At 38.8% G+C, this 27600-nt stretch overlaps 1 protein-coding gene across 1 annotated transcript; it reads right to left on the reverse strand.

Annotated features, from left to right (window-relative positions):
- Window positions 1-968: 968 nt before the first annotated feature.
- Window positions 969-26716, reverse strand: rab3ab (RAB3A, member RAS oncogene family, b). The gene is made up of 5 exons (XM_084723142.1): window positions 26638-26716; window positions 11802-12026; window positions 5815-5933; window positions 3543-3667; window positions 969-2849 (listed from the first exon to the last, which is right to left on the reverse strand). The coding sequence occupies exons 2-5, from the start codon at window positions 12024-12026 to the stop codon at window positions 2659-2661; spliced, it is 660 nt and encodes a 219-aa protein (XP_084579268.1). The 5' UTR covers window positions 26638-26716; the 3' UTR covers window positions 969-2658.
- Between the last annotated feature and the right edge of the window lie 884 nt (window positions 26717-27600).

A 27600-nucleotide genomic window follows, 5' to 3' on the forward strand; every position in this document is an offset into this window, starting at 1 on the left:
TTCCATCATGATATATTTAGAGAATGGTGAATTGTTCCATAATTACTGTCGCAGGAACATCTAATATTGGATCAGTCACTGTGATTATCCAAACAGCTATCAGAGGGATGAAAACTAAATGTTTGTTGCATTCAAGTCGCTCAGCTGTTACAATGACATTATTCCAGCCTCAGTGCTTTTGCAGACTTTGAATTCGGGATTTGTAAAATGCTGTAGTATCAACATATGTTGCATTTTTAGCAAGCACAGCTGCACAACTGTGTTGCCCAAAATGCTTTTCAGACATCTTTCAGTCATTACATTGTCTGTTAGTGAGAGCAATGACAATAACTCCTTGAGGCTTTTGGGACAAGAGGCATCAAAATATTTGTCATTATAATTAGTATAATAAGGATTTAGCTGTTGCTAGATCTAGATGACTTTGGGTTTTCAGAAGACTAAAATTGTTTGACTAATTTGAAAAACTCATGATGTCAGCTTCACTACAGTCACTGCTTGGCTTTAAAAAACATTTATGACGCAGCACAGTTTTCCCAGGATTAGACCCAGTTTAAAATGTGTCCCTTTATTAGCAGCAGCACTGGAAGTCACACATTTTAGTGGATCTGGAGGATGGAAAACATACCGGTAATTTTCAGATTCAAAGGGATGTCATTTTTTTCATAGCAGGGTATTAGAATTTCTGACTTGCAGCATCGCTGGAAAGCAGCATGAGACCAAACCGACTGGGGAAATGAAACGACTCACGGAAGAAACTGCCACACATCATTCAAACAAACCCGACAACACAGACCTCTTACATTTGATACTATCCTCATGGAACTTCATTCCTGTTAAAATTCATTTCCGGAAATGCATACCTGTAGATATTATATATTCATATATATATATATTGCACAACATTTATATGTACATTTGAAATAAATATAATTAAATAAAATGTGTCTCTTAATTTTTTGCTATTTTTTTAACCTAGCTCTATCTTGTTCATATTTTTCCCCACCCAGTGTTAAATTAATGTATGAAAAGAACAAATGGGGCATCAGAATACAAAAAACATTTTAAAAAAAAAAAGGCCAAACGAAAAGGCTCAGATGAATAATGAGAACAAAACACTTGCTAATACCTGCAAAATCCATGTTAGATACCCAGTGAGACAACAAATGAAACACAGATCCATGTGTGTTTGATTCTGTGTCCAGAATCGTATAAGAAATGTAAGATTTCAGCTGGATCCTCCCTCCCACATTAACTCCACTGTGGCCTTCTTGGTCACCATATCTGAGGCTGACATCTTTTCAAGACATTTGACCAACATGAAACAAAGTACTGTAAACATCGGAAGGATTTAAATGGCACTCTGAGGACGGACGCCGTCAAATCCTTCTTGTAAAACCACACTGAGGGACAGGGAGACAACGGAAGAGGTGTTGGGAACCTTCAAGAACCTCGGCTGCAAAAGAGGCTGAAACACTCCGGTTTGATTGAACTTGCTTTGGCATCAGACCAACACCTGCACTGATCAAAAAAAATAAACAGCTCCTTAATGAGGAGGAACCAGAAGCAAACACACCCCCAAGCACTTTTCCATGAACACCTCAGAGCAGTTCAGACACTTTTCAACCTGCCCGGTTGCATAAACCACCAGGTTTCGAAAAAAAGTTTATTCCTTAAGCAAAATATTTCCCTAAGCGTTGCATAAAGCCTCCCAGGTTGTCTAGTTTGTCTAGACTAAGGCTTTCACAGCAAAATACAGCACATGTGCACTTCAGTTACCATGGTCACGCTTAGCTTCACAGTTAGTTAGCCTGTGTTAGCTAGCTAGCTTCTCCAAAATAGACATCAAAAAGAAAACAAAGATGAGAATGTTGTTCTCCACAGATAATATGGAAAGAACAAGCACATAATCCAAAGTAAATTTAACCCAGCCACAACAAACAAGCAGAAAATGTGGCATGAAGTAAGCTCGCTGACAAAATTAATATGAGTGTGCTGTGAAATGAACCGTAGTCAAAGTCATGAAGAAATAAAATAATGCAGGATATTACTGTGAAACTGGTCAGTTTCAGTGAAAATATTGCTAATGTTAATATATATTAGAAAGGGACATGTTAACATTTGGCTGGCTAGCTACAAAGTTTGCTAGTGCTAACATCAAATCTATACCGTCTAAAAAGTTTCTCATGTCTCATTTATTCAGTGGGTTTTCCCTGTCCCAAAAAATATATCTTGGTGTCTCTTCCTACTCTTCAATCATGATAAATTCGGCCATCGGTCTTATTTTCCACCATTATTTCACTGTTATGGCTCTCTTAAAAATTTCTGAGGAAAATGGTTGCTAAGGCCCTTCTAGCAACACATGAGGGAATACTTCAGTAGCTAAGACCAACACTTTTATGTGATTTTATGGAACTCTTTCCTAAGGCATCCTTTAAATTTAAGGGAAACCCTAGCCTCAGTGGTTTTATGCAACCGGGCACCGGTTCTTTTTCTTCCCCTCAGCCAACAATCCTGACAAGGTTACAGAAAGAAGCAGGAGAGTGAGTGAGAAGGGTGATGGAGTATGGACCCGAGGCCCTGGGGTCCAGCTGAAGGAAGAGGAGTAAGAGGAGGAGGACAAGGAAGAGGGAGGAAAAGGGTTTGGGGGAGTAGTCAGCTTTAACATGCACAGTCCTGGTGAGGAGGAGCGGGCTGCTCTGTCAGCTGGGGCCCCTGTTTGGCCCCTGTGACGGCGGGATCTCCGGCGTCCAGGCTCTCAGACATCTTTTCGCAGATGATGTCGACCAGGCGCTCAAAGGTCTGCTTCACATTGATGTTGTCCTTGGCGCTGGCCTCGAAGAACTCGAAACCTGCAGAGGAAATAGATTGCGGGTGAGGGTCAGGGAGGTTTAATGGGGACGTGATCATCCTTACAACTATATAGCGTGGTGGTGAAGCTGTGGTGCAGAGTGCAGCTGGTGAAATTAAATTTTAACCATGATAGCAGCTTGATTCCACGTTGAAATATCTTGATAACTGTTAATGTTTCCGAAAAGGTTAAGAGGATCATTCGGATTATTTGAAGTGGGGTCACATGAGGTACTTCTCCATAGTCAGTGTATACTTGTGGATGGACTTGGTTTGGGTTAAAAAGCAAAAATCTCATTCCAATTGTGGCGACTCCCCCCTAGATGGCAGTCAACACCTCCTCCCAGTTTGGAGAAGCAGAGAGTACGAGCATGGAAGCTAAGCAATGTACTGCTGTGGACAGGGTCAGCACTAAAACATATTTAAGACACAAAAAATCAATATCAGTTCATGTGTTTTCTATATTTAGAATATTTTTGCCACTTTATCTCGAAGTTGCTGGTCTACCGGTATTTCACAGAAGTCACAGTAATACACTGACTGTGGTTAAGTACATCATACAGCCCCACTTCAAAGAACTACAACTTTAACTTTGGTGATCCATTGACTTCCTGCCTGTCCCTCAATTACCTTTATTTCAGTATACCTAACACTGAGTCATAGACATGGTGTGTGTGTGTGGACCATGAACTCACCGAGGTGTTCAGACAGCTGCCGGCCTCTCTCTCCACTCACCACTCGCTCGTCATCCATGTCGCACTTGTTTCCTACCAGCAGCACCTGGGCGTTGTCCCACGAGTACGTCTTAATCTGAGTCGACCTGGGAACCAACACACACCGCAGTCAGAGAGGAAAAACTGAAAGACTGTGATCACACTGCGGCTGAACGTGTCCTGAACTCTGAATTATTCCTCTCACATGTTCTCTAATCAGTGTGTAGAGCAGAGCGCCACACAATCTGGATCGATTGAACATAGTTACAAACTCTGATCCTGACAGAAACAAACTCATGTTATTTTTATTGCAGATCTAAAATCAGAGTTTGACAGCGAGCAATTTTTGCTCCACTGTCATTATTTTGACACAACGTTGGCACAGCTGAGAGCTGAAAGTGTCAGACTGAAATGAATAAAATGTTTTATAAATAGAATGATAATGTGATTAAATATTAACACACAAGTATTTTTGTTGAAATATTGCACAATAAACTCTCTCTTCCTGCACGTTAACTGGCCAGGAGTCCTGCTCTGCCTTAGCAGCAGATCTAACCAGCAGTGATGGAAAGTAACTGAGAACATAAGGTACTGTTCTTTTGAGATACTTCCTTCTATTATATATTTCTACTTAACTACAATTCAGAACCAAATATTGTAGTTTTCACTGCACTACATTTATTTGATAACTTTAGTTACTAGTTAGTTTGGGGATTCAGATCAGTAATACAAAATATAATCAACAAATACAGTTTAAAAGACTTTATTGATCCAGTGGGGATAAATCATAAGCTACAGTATATAAAGTAATTGAAAGTACTGTTTGAAACCTGCAACATTAAAGTGATTAACACATTAATGCATCAGTAATTTGAATCTAATTATATAATGGACATTATTCTGAAATGGGACAAACTTACTTTTGGTACATTACATAAAGTTTGATGCTAATATTTTTGTACTTTTTTCCTTAAAGAGTTATTCTGGTATCATTAAACCTTGATAATTTTTAACATGTTTTAACGTCAAAATGTCTTATAGGAACAAAAATTGTAATTGGTCCAGTAGATCGCCTCAGACAGCAATGGCTGCAATGTAATCTTTAAAATTTATTTACTTGTTGTCATTTTAACTGTTGGACATTATGAAAAAGATCCCTGCAGAGATAAACCTGTATAGTATAGAGATAGTAGGTGCTCAGTGACAGAAATTGTGATCTTATTCCCATCTTCACAGACATGCTAGGAAAAAGCATCTCATAAAAGGTAAAAAAAAACATAAACTAAAATGTACACACTTTAGTTTGGTTTGCAGAGATTCAGAGGCATGGAATGAGAGTGATAACACTGAAAAAATGTCATTATCTGTGTCTGTTTTTAAAAAGAGCTTAAGGCAGCAGAATACCCTAAACAGCTGGGGACCTCTAAACCAGTTATTCTGCTCTGAAATCAATTTAAACTGTACTGTTATTTTCCACTTACTATATTTACTGTATCTTATCTATTTAACCAATGTTTAGTCTGATGGAAAAATGCCTCGGGACAGTTAAGTTGGTTTTATAAGTTTAGGTAAGGTTGTGTTTTTTTAGCTTCTTAGGGTCTTTGGTTGGTTTTTAGTGATTTAGGTTGTAAGTGAAGACTGAACTGAGCTGAGTAATTTTACTCGCAAAACACCAAGTTGCTGATTTATTTGTTTGTGTTATCGTGACATTTTGGTGCACATGTTAGTTTGGATCTGATCAATGTTGAAATTTACTGGACCAATTCCAGAATGTCTTGTCCCTGTTATTCATTTAAGATAAAATTAGAAAACATAATCCTTTATCTATTTAGATCCCAACATAAGTAAAAATTCTCTCCAAAACTTGGCAACTAAGTAGAACTACGGGTCAGAGGAAAATTATGTCTTTTTGATTCTGAAGTGATGAACAATCAGAGAAATGACACTGAGCCAAAGTCCCAGCAGGATACAGAAAGGATCAAAGATAATGATCCCTGCAGCATCCGGTTCTTCTGCAGACACAGAGGAAGCTGTGGACTTCAGAAACAATACACAGAGAAACTTGAACCGTATCGCCTGCTCCGCTCATCAATCAGTATCTCTACATCTGTTTCCAGACTGCTGCTGATTATCTCGACACCACCTGATCCATCATCCACACAGCACTCCTTCTCACAGGTATACAGCTCCGTGGTGTCAGGTTACAGTCGTGTCAGTTAGTCATGTGACACACGCCCTTGAGCCAATCACGTACCAGTCCTGGACAGCGTTGAAGGACTCCTCATTGGTGATGTCATACATCAGGATGAAGCCCATGGCTCCTCGGTAGTAGGCTGTGGTGATGGTGCGGTAACGCTCCTGACCCGCCGTGTCCTGGATAAAAAAAATTAAAAAAACAATAACAGCAGCATTTAGGGGGACATTTTATTAACATTTTTATTAGCTAAATTTCAAAAGACGTCTCGCAGATTAGGTTGAGGATAAAGTTTTAGGTCTTCAGACAGTTTAATTGGTCCTTTTTTAAAATTTTCATATGTCAGACTTTTGGCACAAACCAGCCACGAAAATGTTTTCTGATACTGAACTATAAACACTATGCAACACTACCAATATTAACCTCTGTTTTTGTTTCTAAATTTAAAGAAACACTATCAAAAACGCAAAATAGGCACCAAGAAAAAAACAAAACAAAAATCTTATTCCTCCCACAGTGTCTACAACTACCAACCACATGTGATTCTGACAAGCAGGTCAGCAGATGGTGCACAGCACTTGGGGGGAACCGAAAACCCCAGAGAGGCGGCCCTGCAGAATAAATCCTGAAGTTGTGCTGAAGGTTTCTGCCTTGTTGTACATACAGGTGGGTTGATATTACTCTAAAATACATGCAGCAGCAGCAGCAAGGTTTATGACCACACCCCTGCCTGACACACACCAGTCCACAGGGGGGCAACAACTACAGCACTTTCTGTAACACAGTAAAGTTAGCAGCTAAACTGTTTTTCAGAATAATTTGTAAGTGTGTAGTAGGGATGTAACTAACAACTATTTTCATGATATTTAATCTGCACAATGAATCATTTAGTCTGTTACAGTGGTTTTAAATGGTTGCCAATTCTGCCTGAAAAATGACTGAAATTAACCTATTTTTTTCCTAATCAACTAATCAATTTATTGATTTAACTGTTGCAGCGCTTGTGTATGCTGAACACTGCACAGGAAAATTTTGCTCTGCACTCACAGCTTTGGTGTGTCAGCAACTTCATTTAAGCCAACATTTTAAACTCAAATTGTATCTTAGATAAAATTCCTCCAAGCCGTTGGTGTGAAATGAGTTTTTTTTTTTTACTTTATGAATTTTACCAGACACTTTGGCAGGTAACACACCACTGGCTCAGCGTTTCAACCTAATAACTTTGGCTGGTGAAATGATAAAGCAGAATCTGCAGGGTACAGAAATTCAAGCCAAACTGCAGATTTGCTGAATAATACTTTCCCACTTTTTAATACTACTTGGTGTTTTATTTAAAGACTCATCTTGGTTGATTTACATTACACTACTCCTTAGAAACTAGAGTCATCTGCACCAATCTTCTATCTTGCAAAGAGAATTAATGATCCTGATGAAACTTTAAGTGCACAAACAAACAAACAACAAAGCAATAAACATAGAATTAAAAAGTCCTATGACAATTTGAAAACACAGATTAAAAGGTGTGAGGCTGAAGTGTTTTTGTCAGAGCAGATAGTTTGCAGATTCTGGCAATAAGACCACATTCAGACAGAATCTGGTGTTGTGGAAATTAGCCACAAGCTTGTGAGGTGGTGTGAGGGGGTGTTTGTTTGTGCTTTGAACATAACCTCTGTGGAACAATCAGGAAGTAATGTTTTATTTCTCTGATTCACAAGATTTCTCGTTACCAGCACTCCCTCTCCCCATTCATTCTCTACCTTGCATGACCACAGCTGTGCTCTCTCTCTCTGTCTCTCTCTCTCTCTCTCTCTCTCTCTCTCTCTCTCTCTCTCTCTCTCTCTCTCTCTCTCACTCTCTCTCACACACACACACACAAATGAACCCAAACCAAAGGAAGCTTCTTGGTGTGATTATTTTGCAGCATAAACTGAAGTCAGACCCAGACGTCAAAGCTGGGTACATGTGACAAACAAAATGAGGACATAAATGAGAGAGTATCATTGTTTGCTCCATGAACTCTGCCTGGATATAGCTCCTGGTTTCAGAGATATTTCAGTCTGACTCTGGTGCAGTCTGAACAATAACTCGTAATTGGCCACTGCAGCCTGACATCAGGTTGTGTCTCTCCAAAAGTTGACTCTTCTTCACATCACTGCATGCTGTATTTTCTTCTCAGCATCCCCTGCAGTCTCCTCTGCTGCAGCCTAAATGCCCTACCTCCATTCAAAATGAATGAGATGACTGGCGTTTTCACCACAACACCTGATTCTGTCTGAGTGTGGCCTAACCTGCAGTTGGATGCGTGTACGAGTGTGGACACGTGGTGTAAAAGATTCAGTAACTGATTTTAGAAATTATTCAAATGTCTAAGACCTGCAGACTCCCCAGAAAACAACTTTCATGATTTCAGAATACTTTAGCCTTAAGATGGGACAAAAATAACATCACAAACAAACACACACTGAGGGGTCAGACTTTATATTCAACATGTCAGGCTGACACATGTGCTCCAGTAAAACCAGCAAAATTAAAAGGTCTCTCATGTTTTTTAAAGTCTGCCAGCAGGTGACACTTCATCAGCTCGCTGTGAGCTCTGCCTCTTCCTCTCTGGCCCTCTCTCCTTGGACACAAACTCAGGTGAGGTTGAATTTCAGTGCTGAACCCTAATGAATGATCAGAGAATTAAACACCCTGTCTCTGAGCCGAGCAGCTTCACTCTGCCGTCAGCGTGGACATCAGAATAAAAAGACAGAGACTGACATTCACTGCAAAGTCTTAAGATAAAAGGGTTGCAGTCTCTACTATTATTATTATTATTATAGACACTTCCACCATCTAAACAACACACACATAACATAAGCTGTAATGTAAAGTCTCTGACAAAGAGGTCATAGATATATATGCACAAATACAACATACTGTATACAGACACCATTCTTAGCTTTTCTTTTCTTGGACTCATCAATGTGTCCATTCACTCAATCACACATGATCCCACTCAGGTCACAAGAAAACAGTGTGACATCTATATCTAGAGAGCTGCAGGTCCATGTTGCTGGTTATGATGTTCTGCAGTTTACGTTCACTGTGTGCTGCTGCAGGACGCTCTGGATGAGAGCATCAGCTCTATACCTACAATGTCAGTACAGGTTGCCCTGAGTGATGTTACATAATGAACACAGTGGAGTACTCATCTTTCACCATGAGCCCTGAAAACAGTTAATGCTGTGAACAGCTTGTATGCTGAATTAAACTCTTCATTTTTCTGCGGGTAAGACATAAGCCTGGATGTAAACTTGACACGGATGCTTGAAGGGAAAATAAATTGTTTTTAATTATTATTTGTTTCAGCTGTAGGAGCCACTTAATCTCTTATTTGTAAACCCTAATTCAGCGTTTTCCCTGCCTCCTGAAATCGCGAGTATGTTGTGTTTTCACAATAAAGTTTGAATTATTTCAATGAAACACAAGTCAAAACCAAGATACATCGCAGACTAAGTGACGTAGGAACATAAATCATGGTGATGCTGCCACTAAATGGCCACAAGCAAAAAAGAAATCAGAGATTTTCTGAAATAAGAGCTAAAAAACTACTCTGTGAACTGGAAAGATATGACAATATATGTTATATTTTGGGAATATGTCAATTTTCACTATTTTATATTATTATAAATTTTATGTCTTTGGGCTTTAGATTGTTGATTGGACAAAGGGCTCAGCAAAATATATATGAGCATTTTCCTTACTGGTTTCTGACATTTTATGGATTAAAGGGCTGCAGATTGTAAAAATCTCCTCTCACTCTCCTCTTCTGAGTGAAATCTTATACACTGAACACTGGAAAGGTTGATCATTAATCAAAGAATAATCAGACTGATCAACAGTTGAAGCCCAACATTTGATCAGAATGAATGCAGACATAGTGTCTCGAGTTGAATGAAAAACGAAGGATGTCCAATCCACTACTGTTTACAGTGATATAATGTGAATGCAACACTATATACGTATTAATCTATATAAACAGGATCAACTACACTCTGTGAAATAAATATACACACTGTATGTTGACTTTTGATCCCATGACTCAAAACCATTTTCATTTTTACTCTGCTGGAGTCTCAGCTGAGAGAATTGCACAGAGATGGGGGATGGGGATTTTATATATGGTGTGTGTGCAGTAGTGGGGGGGGGGGGTATCTACTCAGGGAGATGTGTAGTAATGGGGGAGGGGAGAGCAGCACCCAGTCATCTGTTTCTCATGCTCCTATTGGCCGAACATGTCTTCCTTACCAGAGGCAAGACCTTGCAAAGGCTGACAACAGAGACAGGCATACACACACAAACACACACACACACACTCACTCACACACACATACACACACACAGACGATGCTCTGCTCAGCATCACAGCTCAGTGTTCAGCAGAACGTGTAGTAAGGGTGGAAATGATGTCATGATCCACAACGTGATGCTGAAACACAGTTTTCCTGCAGCTCAGGGAGCCTGTCCTCACAGCTTGTCTTCTCTTTGCTCTCTGATTGTGTTTACTGTTGAGCCCTCAGGAGCAAACATACGTCTGATGCAAGAAAACATAAAAAAAAAACGCCACCCTGTGTGGTGTTTGGGCCTCTTGTCATCATGTCTTCTATTGTATTTTATTGCATTCTGCTCATTAACGGTCAGGTGGATGAGCATCTGCAGAGAGGACAGCACTGTATACATGTTTGTGTGTGTTTCTTGTGTGATTCGAGGACAGTTTGCATAATAAAACTGCACCACAGGGCAATGTTTCACAGAGCAGCAGATAACGCTGTTGAACATGTTATGAAATATCTTATGAAATGTTATTTGCTGCATTAAAAAACATGACTAACATTCAGGTTTTGTTTCAGAGGCTCAAGTGAGTGTCACAAGGACGTAGCATTATGTTTTTCAAAAGTGTTGAAACAGCCTTCAGATGAAGGGCTGGTGCAGGTGCTTGAAACAAACCAGAAATGTTTAGCTGCTCTGCACCACCACACTTGAAGGCAGGGTTAAAAGCCTGCCCTCATTGAAAGGGACAAGATGCAAAAATAGTTTAAACTCTGTATGGGAATAATCCTTCCTAGGTATTCATGATGCTACACTTGATTGTTCACATGAAAAGTTGTTTTATACAATGAAAAAAGAGAGCTTCAGTGCTCACTGTTTTACCTCCACACACCTGGTCAACTGACCCTTCCTAAATCTCTCCTCTTTTCGCTCTGTGCTCCAATAAAAGTGGAGCAATCTTGATACCTTGCTCAAATTTCTCATTTCCTGTTTCCTGTACTTAGACATGCTATGAGTTAGGCTCCTCTATATTTAGAAGAAAAACAAATTTTAAAGATGTTTAAAAGACGTTGCAGGAAGACCTATAAAAGCTGCATATCGTCATATCTCCAACTTGCTAATGCTAGCAAAACACTGGCTAACTAGCTAGCTAATCTACATCAATCACTAGCAAGCTACTTATCTGGTGTTTTGCTAACAGTAACTAACTTTACATTTGTGACCCTATATCATATATACCTACATCCATCCCTCTACTGAAAATCTTTCAGAAATCAGGAGGGTTGGCAAGTATACCCTACATGTTGCTTTTACTCCTGCAACTGTTAAATTATTTCCCTTGAATCCATGGTTTTCCCAATGATTTTGCAAGTTTATCATTAACTTTCATACATTCTCTCCTGACCTCCTCCTTTGCTAACTTCTCTACTTACTTGTCTAATTTGTTTCTGCTCCTGATAAATGTGTCCTAAAACTGATTCACATTGGAAATATGTGGATAAAAAAAAAGGCAAATGGACTTGGAACACGGTGGAAGCTCAAGGAAAAAGCTGGACACAGGTGGCTCAAAGGTCATATGTAAAGCTGCAGCTACATGTGAAACTGTTGACCTGCCGCAGGTGATGATGTAATGTGAGAAAGTAAAGACTGGCCAACAATCTTGCATGTGTGTGTTCATAGATTTCAGTTTAACATCCTTCCTTCCAGGAAACTCAACACGTCTCCATATGTCTTACCCAGATCTGTAATTTGATCCTCTTGTCGTTCCTGTAGATGGTCTTCACCTTGAAGTCGATGCCCACCGTACTGACGAAGGCCGGTGTGAAGGAGTCGTCTGCGTAACGGAACAAGAAGGAGGTTTTGCCCACACTGCTGTTGCCAATGATGAGGATCTTGAACATATAGTCAAAGTTTTGGTCCGAAGACTCCTTCTGCCCGTAGGTTGCTGTTGCTGAGGCCATCTGTGGACAGAGACAAAACACAGAAGCTTAAATCAAATGGCTGCTGTGACCTCTACATGTGGCAATCGAAATCATCCAGGGAAAATAAAGGTCACAAGAAAAAAGTCACCGTTATTCCTTCCTGGGTTAATGACCCGGATGAGTCGGTCCTGAATACAGATCCTGCACAGCAGACTATTTTAATGCAGTAGTTGATCAGGCTCTCACTGTATTTTACACAAATGCATGAGTTTGGCAACATTTCAAAGTTGAAATAAATGAACTATCTGCGTCAGTGTCTCGGGGCAGACTGTTCTGATTGTGTGCTCTCGTTATTTTATCCACTGAAGAGGATGTTTCATCCAAGATGAATTACACATATGTTACTGCTGAGTTCGCTGCCAAGACAGACGAGACAAGGGACTTTAATGTGATTCCATTTAGCCTATAGTGAGTCCATCTTATTTATTTAAATCACACAACATGGCAGGATTTCCCACAGTGCTGCTGTCATATTAAAATGTGCCAACATGACTTTGTGAGCTGTTATTTTGTTTGGCTCTATCTGAAAGTGATGAAATGTGACTCCCGTAAATACTGCTGCTTGGTGCGTTAATGCTGTTTAAAAGTTGTGCATAATACTGTTAGATGAATTGTGTAATGCTGTTGTAGCACTGCACAGTGTGCACCAACCAACACTTATATTCTTATACTTATTTTTGTAATGTTTTACTTATATGAAACACAAATGCATTTCTATGAAACTGTGCTGCACAAGTTAACCTGAACTATGATGGCTATTGTACTGTGTTTTTTGTATATGCATGCAAGTGATGATCAGGGTCAAGACCACACAGGATCTCGCACCCTCCCACAACAACTCTGCTTGCAGTGCTTTAAAAATAGATGACAGTGACCTTTCCAGAGGCACATATTTTAATTTTCTGTTTGATCCACACTTTTTTAAACACTCTTTCAGGGTGAGAGATTTGATTCCATGCTGAATTCTATACTACTACTACAGGTACTGTTTTTGAAGGAAAAATCCACCATACAGCAGGGATGTTTATGGAAGAACACAAATATCTTATTAGCATAAATCATGAGCAACAGAGCAATTGATAAGAGAGTGCCGTTTAGCACCCAGGTGTCAGTAGTTACCAGTGCTATTTGCACCTGGGATGTGGCTATTTACACCTGCATAGCAGAAACAAACCTAACCAGCTAGTTTTGTTTCCAAGCCATAACCAAACTACCACTGAAAGCTGAAAAAAATAAAATAAAATAAAAGTCAACAACGACCTCTAGTTTCACACAGGACTCTCCCCTGAGTCAGGGGAGAATCACTGTTCGTATGCTGCTGTGTCATTTCCACCACTGTTGTTTGATTTTAGTCTTCAACTTTTGCATATTTGGTCCCTGTTTTGTAAATACAGTTTATTATTTAAAAAAAGGACTACTTCATCCCATCTGCCCCACCTGATGTAGGCGTGCACAGAACATGATGTTAGTAAAGTCAGTCTGCCCTCTCTGAATAATTTAAAGTCATCAGTCAAGACTTTAATACAATTAAATCCATGGAACCACAGAAAAAAAAAACAGCAGAGATGCATTATCATACAGAAAAGGTCGTACATTTAATGAGTGTTTAGACAAAAGATGGGATTCTGTCAGCATCTGTTAGACTCAGTATAACAGATGACAGTGATTAACTTGTCAGGCTTAAACACAGCACATTTGCTTCATGGTAATTAATCAAAGCAGCATATTGCAATGTCAGGGGAAAACAGAGAACCCATCAGAGCTTTCTCAATTTGGTGAATTGGCAAATTGCTCTATCAGTCACAATCAGCAGGAGATGTGCGAGGAATAATTCACTGCACAGGTCAAACGCCAGGTGGAAGTTAGTTTGGAGTTTGATATTCACCAGCTGGACATGTATTTTAGCATCTATAAGTGTGTCAATACCATCAATTACCAACATAAGAGGGTTGTTGGAGTGTCGTCTTACAGCTGAAGTTACTATCAAGGAAAGATGTAGTTTGACACCAACAATGACACCACTAACAAGTAAGTATATGGCTGGCAGTAACCTTAGATTTAGAAGTGTACACACTCTCAATCTACTATGGCAGGTGGAAAGCTAAGCTAAGCTGGTCAAGATGTACGTCTGCTTTGTATGTCATCTTTAAAAAAAAAACATTTATTTTTCATTGGATTTTCAATTTAACAAACAGAATTGTAGGACAAAAATATGAGGGTTAGGATGATTGAACTCAGAGACAAGTGGTTTTCAAAATTACTGTCATAAAACTTTTTTGAAAATGTCCATGCTAAAGTCTCAAGGTCTCAACAACATCATTGTGGTGAATAAAGTGTTATCAGGCCTAGAAGAAAAACTGAAAGAAATATGAGAATAATACCTTGGCTAACAAATGCTAAAAATTTATGTTTGAATATCTTAATGTGTCACGGGGCCTTGCTGAACAGGACTGTGTTCTTGGACAGATTTGTATAATAATCATTTTTTTCTCTGTTTCTGAACCTGCTTCTCTGATGTGCACGTTTGCATGTTGCATTGTTGCTTTTGCCAAAACAGTCTGGTTGCTCTGGAGAGAGTGATATTTGGCTTATATAACAGCAGTTTCCAATTGGAAAAGGCTGTCTGACAACAAGGTAAAGCGGTGAAAATATTCTAAATATAGTGCACACTTACACTGATATTGATTTTTTAGGTGGCTAAAATATGTTCAGTTGCTAAACATGTCCACAGCAGCTCATGGCTTAGACTCCTACACCAGTTCTCCTGCTGTTTCTCCAAAGTGGGGGCGTGTTGGCCACCATCTACTGTAGATAATACACTGACCATCGATAAGTACCTCGTACAACCCTTCTTCAAAATACCTGAGCTATCCCTTTGTTTCCATCATCAGCAGAAAAACCAGCAGCTACACGCCTGAAACTTTCAATATTTTCTGCCATGTAAACATATTAGCCACCACCGGGCTGCAAAATTTCAGGGCTACAAGAGCTAAAAGGATTGAGGAAACCTTTTGGACTCTTGAGAGGACAATGATTGGAGCCCACAGGCCTTCGAGTCCCTGCACCCTGCTCTATATTTAGACTGTTATCTTGACTGGGCTGCAGTGCAACACGAGAACTCGCAGCAAACAAAACAACTGCACCCTCCTCTGAGCTCCAGCCGATCGGTTTACATGAAGGAACACAGTGATGCTAAATAATGAAGAAGCACAGACCCTTCCCCAACACATTGGGGTTTTTTTTAATGCAAAGGGGACTGAGCAGGCAGCTGAAGATGTGAGGAAACACTATCACCTAAACTGCTAAAGCAGACACAACTGCAACTGGAGTTCAAACATGAAGCCAGAAATCACAGAAATGGTTTTGATCATTTTTTTGATCTAATTTGTATAAAGAGGACTTTCTTTCAGGCTCTTTATTTGAGAACATCTGAAAACGCAGCAGCATGGTTGTCGATTTCTGTTTAGTTGATGAGAAGTTCTTCCCCGCCTGTGACGTCAATAATTCCTCACAAATCTGCAGCCTGGAGCTCCTGTGCACACTTCAGAGGACTGCTTGATTTACACTCAAATATTAAGAGTGATTTAGAGTCAGCATTTTAACCTTGTGGTCATTGGCATAAAACAATGTTGCTGAACTTGATTGGCATGCAACTGAGTCATTTAGATGACTGAAAATGTGAGTGTCAGTGCTCTGCAGTGAAGTGAGCTGCAGTGTGACTCACTGAGGGTGAGAGAGCTTAATCCACACCAAGAGAGGAGAGCAAACACAGAGGCTAAAGGAGACAAAGAGTATGATGACAACCAAGATCCAGACTGAACCAAATGACCCACAATTACAAAACAGCTGGTTGAATTCTGTACAATATGTTAAGGAAAGAAGGTCCAGTCCATCTTTAACAAACACAGCAGGGACGGGACATGTCCCACAATTATTTGATCCAACAGTATTCAAAGATTAATCATTTTCTCAATGAATTGATTACTTGCTTGGTCTATAAAAGGTCAGAAAATGATGAAACCCAGGGTGACGTTCTTCCAAAATATCTTCCACCATTTTAATGACTGTGATGGAGACCGCTGTCTAACAAAACGCTCCAAAATCTCCCACAGGTGTTTGGTTGGGTTGAGGTCTGGTGCTGGTTTAAACTACGGCTATAACATCCCTAAATTAAAACAGGTTGCACCACAAAAAATAGGCTTGTCTGTCAGGTGTAACTGTTGTGCAGCAAACTGAGTGACGCTAATGAAGCTAGGCTAGTGGAGATTAACTGTTGGTGGCACTAAATCTCTTTACTCTAAAATATGGTTTTCATTTGTAGTCTAAGTAGCACTGACAAATTTGAGTAGCTTCTGGTCGCATATGATTGCATGTGCGAGTTATGATTGCAGGTAAATTATTAAATTATTAAATGTATCTGCTTTCATGTGCAGATATCTGTTTGTAGAGGTTGACGTCAAACTCAGTTCTTGCATCTCAAGTTGCAAATCGGACTGTAAACGGGCCGGTGTGTGGACGAGGAGGTCTCAGTGGATACACAGAGGCTAAATTGCCATCAGATGATAGCTGCTGCGTTCAAAGATTGGTGTCATTAAACCGCTGCAGAAGAAAAAGCTGTAACAAGATGACATAAGTAAAAGAGCGCCAGTCAAACCTGAAAATATGGCATTAAATGTGAGGACAGTTACAGTTTCTTCATTGCTCCACACAAATCTGATGTTTCCATCTGTTGACATTTTTTCTTTGGTGGATATTTAGGATCAGTGGGATTTGTCCAAGCTGTTTGTAAATGCACCACAAAGATGTCAGGAGATCAAATACCAACATTTTGGGTTGTTGAAGTGTCTCAAGTAGAGGACAATAATGAGAGAAAACAATGAAATACAAACACTTCTTCTGGATCATGAGTGATGATAACAGAGATTATATTTGTATGAGTCTATACATTGTTTTCAGGAAAATATTGCCCATTTATGCCTTTAAGCCAAATATACTCTTCAGCCAAGTACAAAAAAATTCTACTTTTTTCATTTCTGGTATTCCAGCGCACAAATTCAAAATTCACACAAAAACATGTGAATAGAAGCAAACTTGTTGGTGTATTTTATCTGACTCTTGAACAAAATACAACACAATGATGTCAGGTGGGAGGATTGTAAATAAAATTTCACAAAAATAACACAATACACCACAACAAAATGTTAACAGTAGAGTAAAAATACTTAGAAAGAAGTCTCTATTTGTCACCGTGAACTGAAACAACGTAAATCTACAAATGTGAGACTTTTTTCTCTGGCTGCAACTGAAGCAAATCCACTGGAAATGAGATCACAGTCAGGGTTTTGGTGTTTGATTTCGTCTTTGGCCGGCCTTATTAAAAATGTATCTACTCGTGTTACCGGTGCTGTACCAAAATGTCTACTCAGCTCAGCAGATATTTCGGCCCATGTGCTTTTTATCGACGAGTTTCCTCAGGCTGAGTCAGCGCTGTTGCAGTGACAGCGCATTAGGAAATAAGTTTTAAACTTAGAAACAGACATTCAAGCCAAGTCCTTACAGTCAGTTTAGAGTGTACTTTCAATCTGAACTTTTTGATTAGCTTTTCTTCTTCATAGTGAATGTTTAGACCCTTTTTACAAACTCAAACTTTACCGTCAGGCAGCCTTTTCTGAGGGAAAAACACTGTTATATAAGCCAAATATCACTCTTTCCAAACCAACCAAACTCCATAGGTGAAATCAAATAATTTTTCCTCCTTTTCCTTTACTTTGCTGTTCTACCGCTGCCTTGATTTGTTTGTTTGTTTATTTTATGACTTTGGTGTTTTAAAAGGTTAATTCCGATTCACCTAAGCCACACAATAACACAAACAAACGAACAGATCGAGGCAACAGTAGACCAGCAACTCCCATGTTCTGCAAGGTAAAATGACTAATTTTGCCTACAGAATTTGTTTTGTGTTGGAGAGAGCAACATTTGGCCTATATAACAACGTTTCCCCGTCAGTGTTTGTTTTCTTCTGTGGATTTGTTGTCTGTATGTTTGTTTTGCTGTATTCTTATACCGCTTTTCAAAATCAATTAACATTTGTTTTTAAAAAATCAAGCCAAAGACTTGCCAAACAGCAGGTTAGGGAAATGAGAATAAAAAAGTTTTGTTTCGTTTTTATTAGCATATTTCTTTCTAAACATTTTTCACCCCTTCAGACATATTTGCCTTATCTGTCAACTTACTGCAGTTTGATCTGACCCTCTACTTCCTTCCTAATTTTTTTTTAAATGTTTATCTAAAATGTGGCTTTATCGTGCTTCTTCTGGACCAAAGCGCTGCTTTGATAACCACAAATGAAACATGAGCATGTGGCAGTTATTAATAGCAGCGATTAGAGGAGGTTAAAAATTAGCAGCCACAGTTGGAGCTGTCTAGATCTTGTCAAACACCGTCACCGTCAGACTTCTGCTGCCTTTCAGAGGAGTCTGTGGAGTGTCTGCTGTACGTGACGGCGTGGTGAGACTGCTGCAGCCTCTCCTCTGCGTCTCAGAGATTAGCTGTGGAGAAGAGAGTTGGCTTAACCTTCACTAAACACTAATTTGATACAGAAGCTTACAGACTGAGGCCTCTGTGCTTAATCTCAAAGTAATTAACGAATTCTCATTATGCAAATATCTCTCAGCCTGCAGGAGGTTGCTGCTGCTTTCATTCGGCCTCAACAGTGAACTGTCTTTGAACAAAGCTGCAGGTCAGGTGAACCGAACTGTGAGAGCTTCCATAGCACATGGGTCTGTTGCAACATATGATTTAAAGAGATCCTAAGATGTATAATGGACTATACGTTACATCTATAAGACACGTCTGTTCAAAGCAACTTTTTTTCATATGCAAACACATTTGAGCCAATTTAGGTTTCAGGGTTTTGCTGGAGGACGCTTAAACATGTGAAAATATCATGTAAGATATGGACTCACAACCGCAGGCTTACAAGATGAGAGGTCAAGACCATTATTCTCACCTCTGTTTCTACTGTAGAACCACAGATTGTGAAGGATTTGTATGTTGATTGACTTTACAACCTGCTACACAGCAGCTTTTCTGCTTTTTTGTATCTCTCTCATTATAAGACACTGAGGTTTCCCCCTGAAGGGGGTGTGGCCTCACTAACTTATGATAACTCACTATATGATATAGGCTGCAGCTCAAGCTGAAGTTAATGCCATCAAACACAGTTGCTGACTTTTGGGAGGAAGCAAACATTTTTTGACTGTGGTTGGTCAACACTGTGGCTGCATTTTGCAAGTTAGGGAACGTGACAGATTATTGCGTGTGGACATGGCGAGTAAACATACTGTCATATAAAGTATTGGTAAAGACTGGATAATGTTTGTCCAAATAAACATCTTGTAGCCCAGTTAGCAGCGGACTAAAGTATAGGACTTCAGTTCCAGTAAGCCTGTCACTGTCTGTCTCCACCAGTCATATATGAAGTTTTGGGAGTCGTCGGCATCAACTTATTCTGGATGTGTTGGCATATGAGAGAAAGTCGTTTTGGGTCGCTGTGCATCACATGAGTTGTAATTACAGTTTGGCCACTATGTCAAATTGACTTAAACACCTAGCACACTTCCTGGGGCTTGGCTTTAAGTTACATAATGCTTCATGCATCATGTGACTTGTGTACGTCATGTGATGTTAATGAAGTAAGTCATGTGACACTAAATCATCACACTGGGGAAAATCTTTGGCATTTTTGCTTTAAAAAATCTGCTTATCATTTCAGCTCTACCTATTACACAAAAAATGTTTATCAGTTAACGTATGTGGTAACAATTTGATCCACATGTGTTAGTAATCTGTGTTTCTTTTCCATATTTCCAGGTTGATTTTTACATATATTGTCCTTTCTGCTGCTGAATGTGCTGACTCATGACCCAACCTGCCCGCAGGGATCAATAAAGTCTCATCATCATAACCATCATCGTTATCATCAATTTAACATTTGACAGACATCTCTAAATACATCTCTAAAATCTAATTTTAACCAACAGAGTGATTCTAAATTATATTTGCCTCCCAGCCATGACGACATTTGTGAGTCTAAATAAAGGATTAAGGCCCTGAGACATAAATAACAATAAAGTCTAGTAGTATTGATTAATATTGACTATTTATGTTATTAGATTTCCTATAATATGCATTCCCCGTGTGTCAAAGTGATTCTGATGCTGGAAAAAAAAGAAATAAAATTGTCAGTTCTCTGCCTGGATTTTCAAGCCACCCTCTCTAAGCAGAGGATGTGTTGTCGATTTCTTAAAAAAAAAAAAAAATCCTAATTCAATCATGACTAAGAGTTTCTGCGAGTGTCTGTGCCTCACGATGACATCATCAGGCCCTCCTCTAAACCTGTCACCTAAAGGAGATTGACGATCTGCAGGAGCTGATTGATCCACCGCTAAGTGCTGCTGCAGCCAGCTAGTCAGGCTCTTTTAATCAGACTGACAGCTGATCCTCAGCTCATCCCAGATCATCCAAACACCTTTCTGCTTAAAGACACTTATTGAGACACCTGCTGAGGCCACTGACAGACTAAAGCTCCACAAGGCAAACGTCAACACAACAACAGAATAAAGTATACTGGAGATTCACTTAAACACAGTGTTCTGAGGCAGGAATAATTTCATTGGTTTAAATAAATTACTTACACATTAAGATTACTAACATATAATATGATCAACAAATAAATTAGGATTTATCATTATAGGGTAAGCTCCAGATACTCATACTTTTGGTGCTTTAAGTATATATTGATGCATTTTGTACTTTTCTTTAAACAATTACAAGTTTTAACTGGTTATGATCAATTTAATACTGATGCCTCTGTAGGACCTACATAAGCAAACAAGTTATTTTATTTTATATGATTTTCTTAATGCATGCCAATCAGATTGAAAGATTTACTGCACACAGAACGGAAGAGCCTATGTTTACATTTTCCAGGCAAAATAACAGTGAGTAGGAGATTTTTAATTAGATAAATTTATTTCTGACATTAAATTGAGGCTATGGCAGAGGACGCATGACTGCTTTTGTGCACAGGGTCCTCAAAAATCAGCAGAATATTAAAGTTCCTTGTAGCTTCTTAAATGACCCAGGCACTTCTTCCACCACTACCTGCTTAAATTTGGACCATCAGCTAGCCAAACTGGCTAAGCTAAATTTCTTGCTAGCAGCAGTGTATTTCATCTGCGTCTTTATTGCATCTATTTAAGGGAAGTTTACAACCTAAAGCACTCAAATCACAGCAGGAGCACTTGAACGCAACAAAGGGTTTGACTAAAACTGATCACGTTGTAGAGAGTCTAGGAGAAAGTCTACAAACATGAACTTCAACATCAAGCATGTACATTTTCATGAGTGCTGGGTATTTGTATTGAGTCTTATATAAAATTACCCTACTTCTCACTTGACGTATGACCTCAGTACACAGTTTCCTAATGAGTGTATACACTCAATCTCTAGTTTCAAGTCGTCTTCTATTCAGCATGATGTTCTTTTTGTAAATTATGGTCCCATTTAGAGTAAAACAGACAATAAAGCAGGTTTGCTTTAGGGCACATTTACCATGTGTGCAATACACAGGGCTCATGAAACTCATATCAAACTGTCAAAATAGACTACTGCTCAAATATGACTTAAGATTCTGTTACTACGTTCCCTATTTATTGCTTAAAATGTTTTCAGAAACATATTTTGTGCATTGTTTAGGTGTAATATGAGAAAGATTGCAACCAATCCAAAACCAATTGGTGACTGCATGGTGGGTATGTCCGCTAATATACTATGATCCTTACACTTCCAGTCATTAAGCGCCCCTCTTGTTTTACTCCTTGGACTCGTTAAAACTAGAAAAGGTATCTTAAAAATGCATCATCAACACTTCCTAATCGAGGGGGCAATCCCACCCTCTCTGAGATCACTTGGACATTAATGAGTGTTTCTCACAGATCAAAGGTCAACCAAATCTATAAAAGACGATGGAATAAACTACCAAACAGTATATGAAACAATAAACCTCGACTAACAACATTAACTACTACTTATATAATATGCCAAAAATAATAATCCAATAATTACAGTACAATTGACAGGGGCCATCCAGCATAATGAGTACTTTGACTTTTGCTACTTTAAGGACATTTTATTGCAGGAATCTACTTGTAATGGAGTATTTTATAGTGTAGTATTACTAATTCTTCTATCACTGCAAACAGGCTGCAAAACTAAACTGTAAATTCACTGTGAGGAAGAAAAACTGTGAACAGACTGCGAGGGTAGAAAAGGGTTTCACAGATCCAAAATGTTCTACTAAACATGAAAATTACATTTTCACATCCAGAATTACAATCAGGACCAGAACTGGAAAGACAAATCAAAAAAGGAGAAACCAGCGGGATTATGAGCAAATAAATATTTGGATTAAATCAAACATGATTCCCAACTCTGATAAAATAATAAAACTCTTCCCATCCTAAACCACTCGTGACTATTCCACTCTGCACTGGCTAAGAGGCTCGCAAAATGATCCAATCAGTTTAATTTAGGAGGATTATTGCTGTTGTTAAAAGGTTAAGTGGGCAGCCTTTGACCTCTGACCCCACGAGCAAACTGCTGGTTTTTGCATCTTCCCTAAGTTTCTTCCTATACTAGACAAATGTTCAGTATTCAGTGTGTTTGATGCAAACATGATAAAAAAATATCCAGTGTTGGCAGACTTATTTTCTCACCAGAGTGAAAGTGGGACACTAAAACTGGACCACTGAAACACAAACTGGCCCGAATTCATTGTGTGCGTGAAACAATAAGTACCAGTGCACTAAAAGAGAGAAGACGTCTCCTCGCTAATGCAGCAGCAGTTTGTGCAGCTGCTCCCAGGTTGCCTGAGACGGCATTTTTCCCCCTTTTCCTTCTCCAATCACGTGCCTCCTTTCCTAGGAAGCGTGGGGATGCAGATGAGAGGAGGGGAGGCTAAAAATAGCATCTCTTCTTTCTTTCTTTTTTTCTTCTCCACAGCAAACAGAGAGCAGAGAGGGGAGCAGCAGGGATGCGGGAGATGTTCTTCGGTGCTTTTAAGTCTGCAGCAGGTGAATCCGAGACGTTTTATAATAAAAACAGCCCTGTCTGTTTATACACCGGTTTATATTTACTTCATAAATATTTGACTCTTATATGACAAAATTCCTCCCTGTTTTTACATGCCTCTGTGTCTATTCTTTCGATGTAAAACAAACTGTTGAAGTTCAAACATTTTTCTTTTTCCATTTAGTCTATGCATTTAGTCTTTGACAGTTGTTCATATTCTGTTTCCCATATGATGATAGTAGGCTTTAATAAAGCTTTTTAAAGGGATGGTTTGGATGTCGTGAGGTGGGTTTGTATGAGCTACTTATCAATAGTCAGTGTCAGCATGTCCACAACATAGAGACGCAGCAGGAGTACCTCAGTAGGAGGCTGAGCATTGAACTGCTGTGGACAGGGTTGGCAGCAAAATGTATTTTAGCCACCTAAAAAAAATCAATATCAGTTCAAGTGGACCCTCTAGAATATTTTCACTGTGTTACCTTGCCATCAGACAGCTTTTTCCTACAGCCATTATGTAAGTCAAATCTCGCTCTCTCCAAACCAACCAGACTCCCTTCGCAAACTCAGTCATTTTATTTTTATTTTATTTTGTTTTGTTTTAACACAAACTAGGCAACTAATCAAGACAGCGGTAGACCAGCAGCTCCTGTGTTCAGAGAGTTAAAATTACTGATTTTGCCACAGAAGTCTGGTTGCCTCGGAGAGAGCGATAACTGGCTTTTATAACAGTGTTTTCCTGTTGGCAAAGACTGTTTGATGACAAAATAAAGTGGTGAAAATATTCTAAATGTAGTGTACACTAAGATGACTATTGATTTTTTTATGTGGCTAAAATGTGATTCGCTGCTGCCTCTGTCCAAAGAAGTACATTGCTTTGCTTCCTACAGCTGTTCTCCTGCTGCTTCACCAGTCTGAGGGCGTGCCGACAGCCATCTACTGTAGTTAACACACTGATAATCGATAAGTATCTCAGAAAATCCCACGGTAAATAAACCAAACTGTCCCTTTGTGCGTATGTTTGTGTATTTCGATTCTGTAAAACCTACAAGAATTCCATGTTTGCCTTTCAGAGAATTTAAGTTATTCTTTCAAGTGTGTAACAGCTGTTTTAGCTCACCATGACACTAAAACTAATTCCTCAGTCCGTTATAATTTTAACTGTCTTAATTTAGAAAGAAATCTGAACTTTCAGTCCATTTCTCAGAGACTCATAAAGCTGATAAACTGACTAATATCTGAAACGTAATAAAAAATATCGATCCAATCAATGAATCTGCTCCTGGCTGCTGCTGCAGCTGCAGTGTTTGTCACAGGTAACATGGATGTGTGTGTTTTCCAAGGAGAAACATCCGATGCATCAGTAATTTTACCGTCAGCAGAAGACGTACTGCAGGCTGTCACTGTAAACTGTAATTTTGCAGGTAAAGCCAAGAACTGAAGCACCAGAATCACTGCCAGAAGACTTTAAAACTTATTGTCCACACAGCTCATTGTATTGTTGTATTGTACCACTGATTAATTCTAATGAGCAAAACTTCTGACTGACTGGTTGAATCAACAATTACATTATTATACATTTTTCAATACTGTATAAGCAGTGGCAGAGCTTGAAGAATATTCATGGAGTGGCACACGGTGGCATGAAGTCGTCAAGACGTGGTAATATGCTTATTCTATCACAATCAAATATATCAATATTTACTTGAAATGGTTCCCACATGAAGATATTTCACCTCAAATTGAGGTTATTGAGGGATGAGTGAAACACTGAATAGAGATATTTCAAGTTGGAAATAGAAATCTACATTTTTTCATTTAACACAAGCTTGTCATTTAGGCAAACGTGGTCAGAACATATCATTGAATTATATTAATTTACATGTTTTAACATGTTACTTTTGAAATCAATCTAAATTAATGCTGAAAAACTGACATGATGATAGATAAGCTCTTGCCTGCTGCAGGGACAACTAACGTGACATGGAAACCTAGAAAAGTGTCAACTCTTGTTGCATCCACTTACACCTGGAAATTTCCGACCAGCCATAATTTATCACATCTATTTTTTTAAATTACATTATCCAAAGCAGGGGTGGTGGGTTGCAATTAAGGATTAATCGATTAGCCGTTTGGTCTACAAAATGTCAGAAAATGGTGAAAAATGTTGATCAGTGCAGTCCAAAGCCCAAGGTGACATACATACATGTTATTTTGTCCACAACCCAAACATATTCAGTTTACTGTCACAGAGAAGTTAAGACATCAGAAAATAATCACATTTAAGATGCTAGAATCAAATTTAAGACATTTCCTTCTTAAAAAAATACTTTAAATGATTAATTATCAATTGATTATCAAAATAGTTGATAATTAAGTGAATAGCTGAAAATTAATCAATGAAAGCCAAATACATCCTCACAAACACACGTCTATTAATGTAATTTTTGGGGACATTACATGGAATTACATTCATTACCTGAGACTTACCCTGACATTAACATTAATTACTGACCCCAAAATCACTGTGTCTCCAACTAGACACAGGATTTGTCCCCAGTTGCACCATCTGTCCCCGGTTAACTTAACGACACACACCATTCCACCTTTAGAGTCAAACTGTATAAACTCAATTTGTTTCAAACGCACAAAATCTGGACACAAATGTTTCTGCACATGCAGCCAATATCCATTCATAAAGCCAACATTTAAAAAAAAAAAAAAAAAAGCTGTTTTCTGGGACGAGCTTTTGCAGTATGGGAAGGACACGCCAATTCATTAACTGAGATCTGATTGGTTTAGGACTGAGTGTTTTATCCAACCACAGGACTACAACAGTCCTCCATATGGATCAACGTTTGATGCATTAAATTCCGATAATATCCCTTCAATCGTTCAAATAGTCAGACTAATAGTGAGTCCACAGTCTCAGCAGTGACCTTAGGTTATTTTATGATGATAATGACTAAAATATTATTAGAAAATTACTGATGACTGTGTTAATGTGTGTTAAAAATAATAATGGGTGAATTCTATCCTTTAGTTTGCTCTATGAATTGATTTAAAGTCTTTTGATTTTATTCTATTGTTCCTGCCTCAGACCATTCAGACCCATTTTCCTGATATAAACCCTGTCGGACGGTGTGAACGCCTTTTCCTGCAGGACAGGCCCTGAGTCACACCAGAGATCCACTGAACCAGCAGCAGCCTCACATCCATCCATACAGAAAACACGAACAAATGTGCATTTAACGCAGGTATGACCGATTTGTGGTTTTCGCAGTGAAAACAGCTGTTATAGAGCAGGCATCTTTATGTCAAAGGTTCTTCAAATATCAAATCCTTCACTTGATATTTAAACACGAGCGCTCATAAACAATATAAATCCAAGATATATTCTAGCCTGTTTAAATATAACATGTATGTCTGTAAAACAGATTAATGAAGACAGAAATCTCACCTTTATAGATTTCTATCCGGCTGCTATCCACCGCGTCCAGCACCCGCAGAAACAGCACCACTGTCAAGACAGAGAGAATGTGCAGCACAACATCCGGTACCGAATTCCAAAATAAAAGCTGCTAAAAAATCTTCAAAAAGGAAAATCCCAGTGTATGCTTTCTAAAGTGTAATTTTAAGTACTGATTTGCAGGCAAACTGCAAGCTAATGTGAACTATGCTTAAATTCCTTGTTAACATAGCTTACATGACCAATACAGCTAATTCTGATGCTGTTAAGAAAAAGAAAGGGCCATGACTTCTTTGATTGTATTGACTAAGCACAAAAAATGCAAGAAAAGAAGGAAGGATTTAGACAAAATTAAAAAGACATCAAAGCAGTTCCCAGTAATAACAATTTAAAGGACTAGTGAGTAAGATTTAGTAGGGACCTTGCAGATTGCAGACACCTCCTCTCACTCATACAGTGGCCCAGAAATTTGCACAAAGCAAAAGGCCAAATGTAGAACCAGTGTGTGAATTTTTTTTTCTACTGTAGAAACACAACGATGCATCATGGCAGCCTCCATGGAACTGGACCAGCGTCCTCTGTAGATACAAACAGTTTGTTCTGAGGTCATGAAAACACAACAGTTCTTATTTATTTCTTTATTTATTTTTCTGGGTGAATATACTCATACTTATGAATTTTCCCTTCCTGCCATATTCTAACAAAAAAACCATGTAAATATTACATCCTGAACCTTTAAACCAATTTAACAATCAGAATAGGCCTTGTAATTATTTAGATACATATAATTGTTTTGTTTTCTTTTTATTTTACCACATCTGTATTTATATGTCTAACTATTGGCTTGTCAGTCACCTGTAAAACACTTTGAATGTATCTAAATGTGGAACATGCTAGCTATACAAATAAAATTTGATTGATAGCTTATGGCCCAGCCTATCCTAAATTGCTATA

The sequence above is a fragment of the Lutjanus erythropterus genome, chromosome 7, assembly GCF_056507025.1.
Source record: "Lutjanus erythropterus isolate fLutEry1 chromosome 7, fLutEry1.hap2, whole genome shotgun sequence".
Classification (NCBI taxonomy): Eukaryota; Metazoa; Chordata; class Actinopteri; order Lutjaniformes; family Lutjanidae; genus Lutjanus; species Lutjanus erythropterus.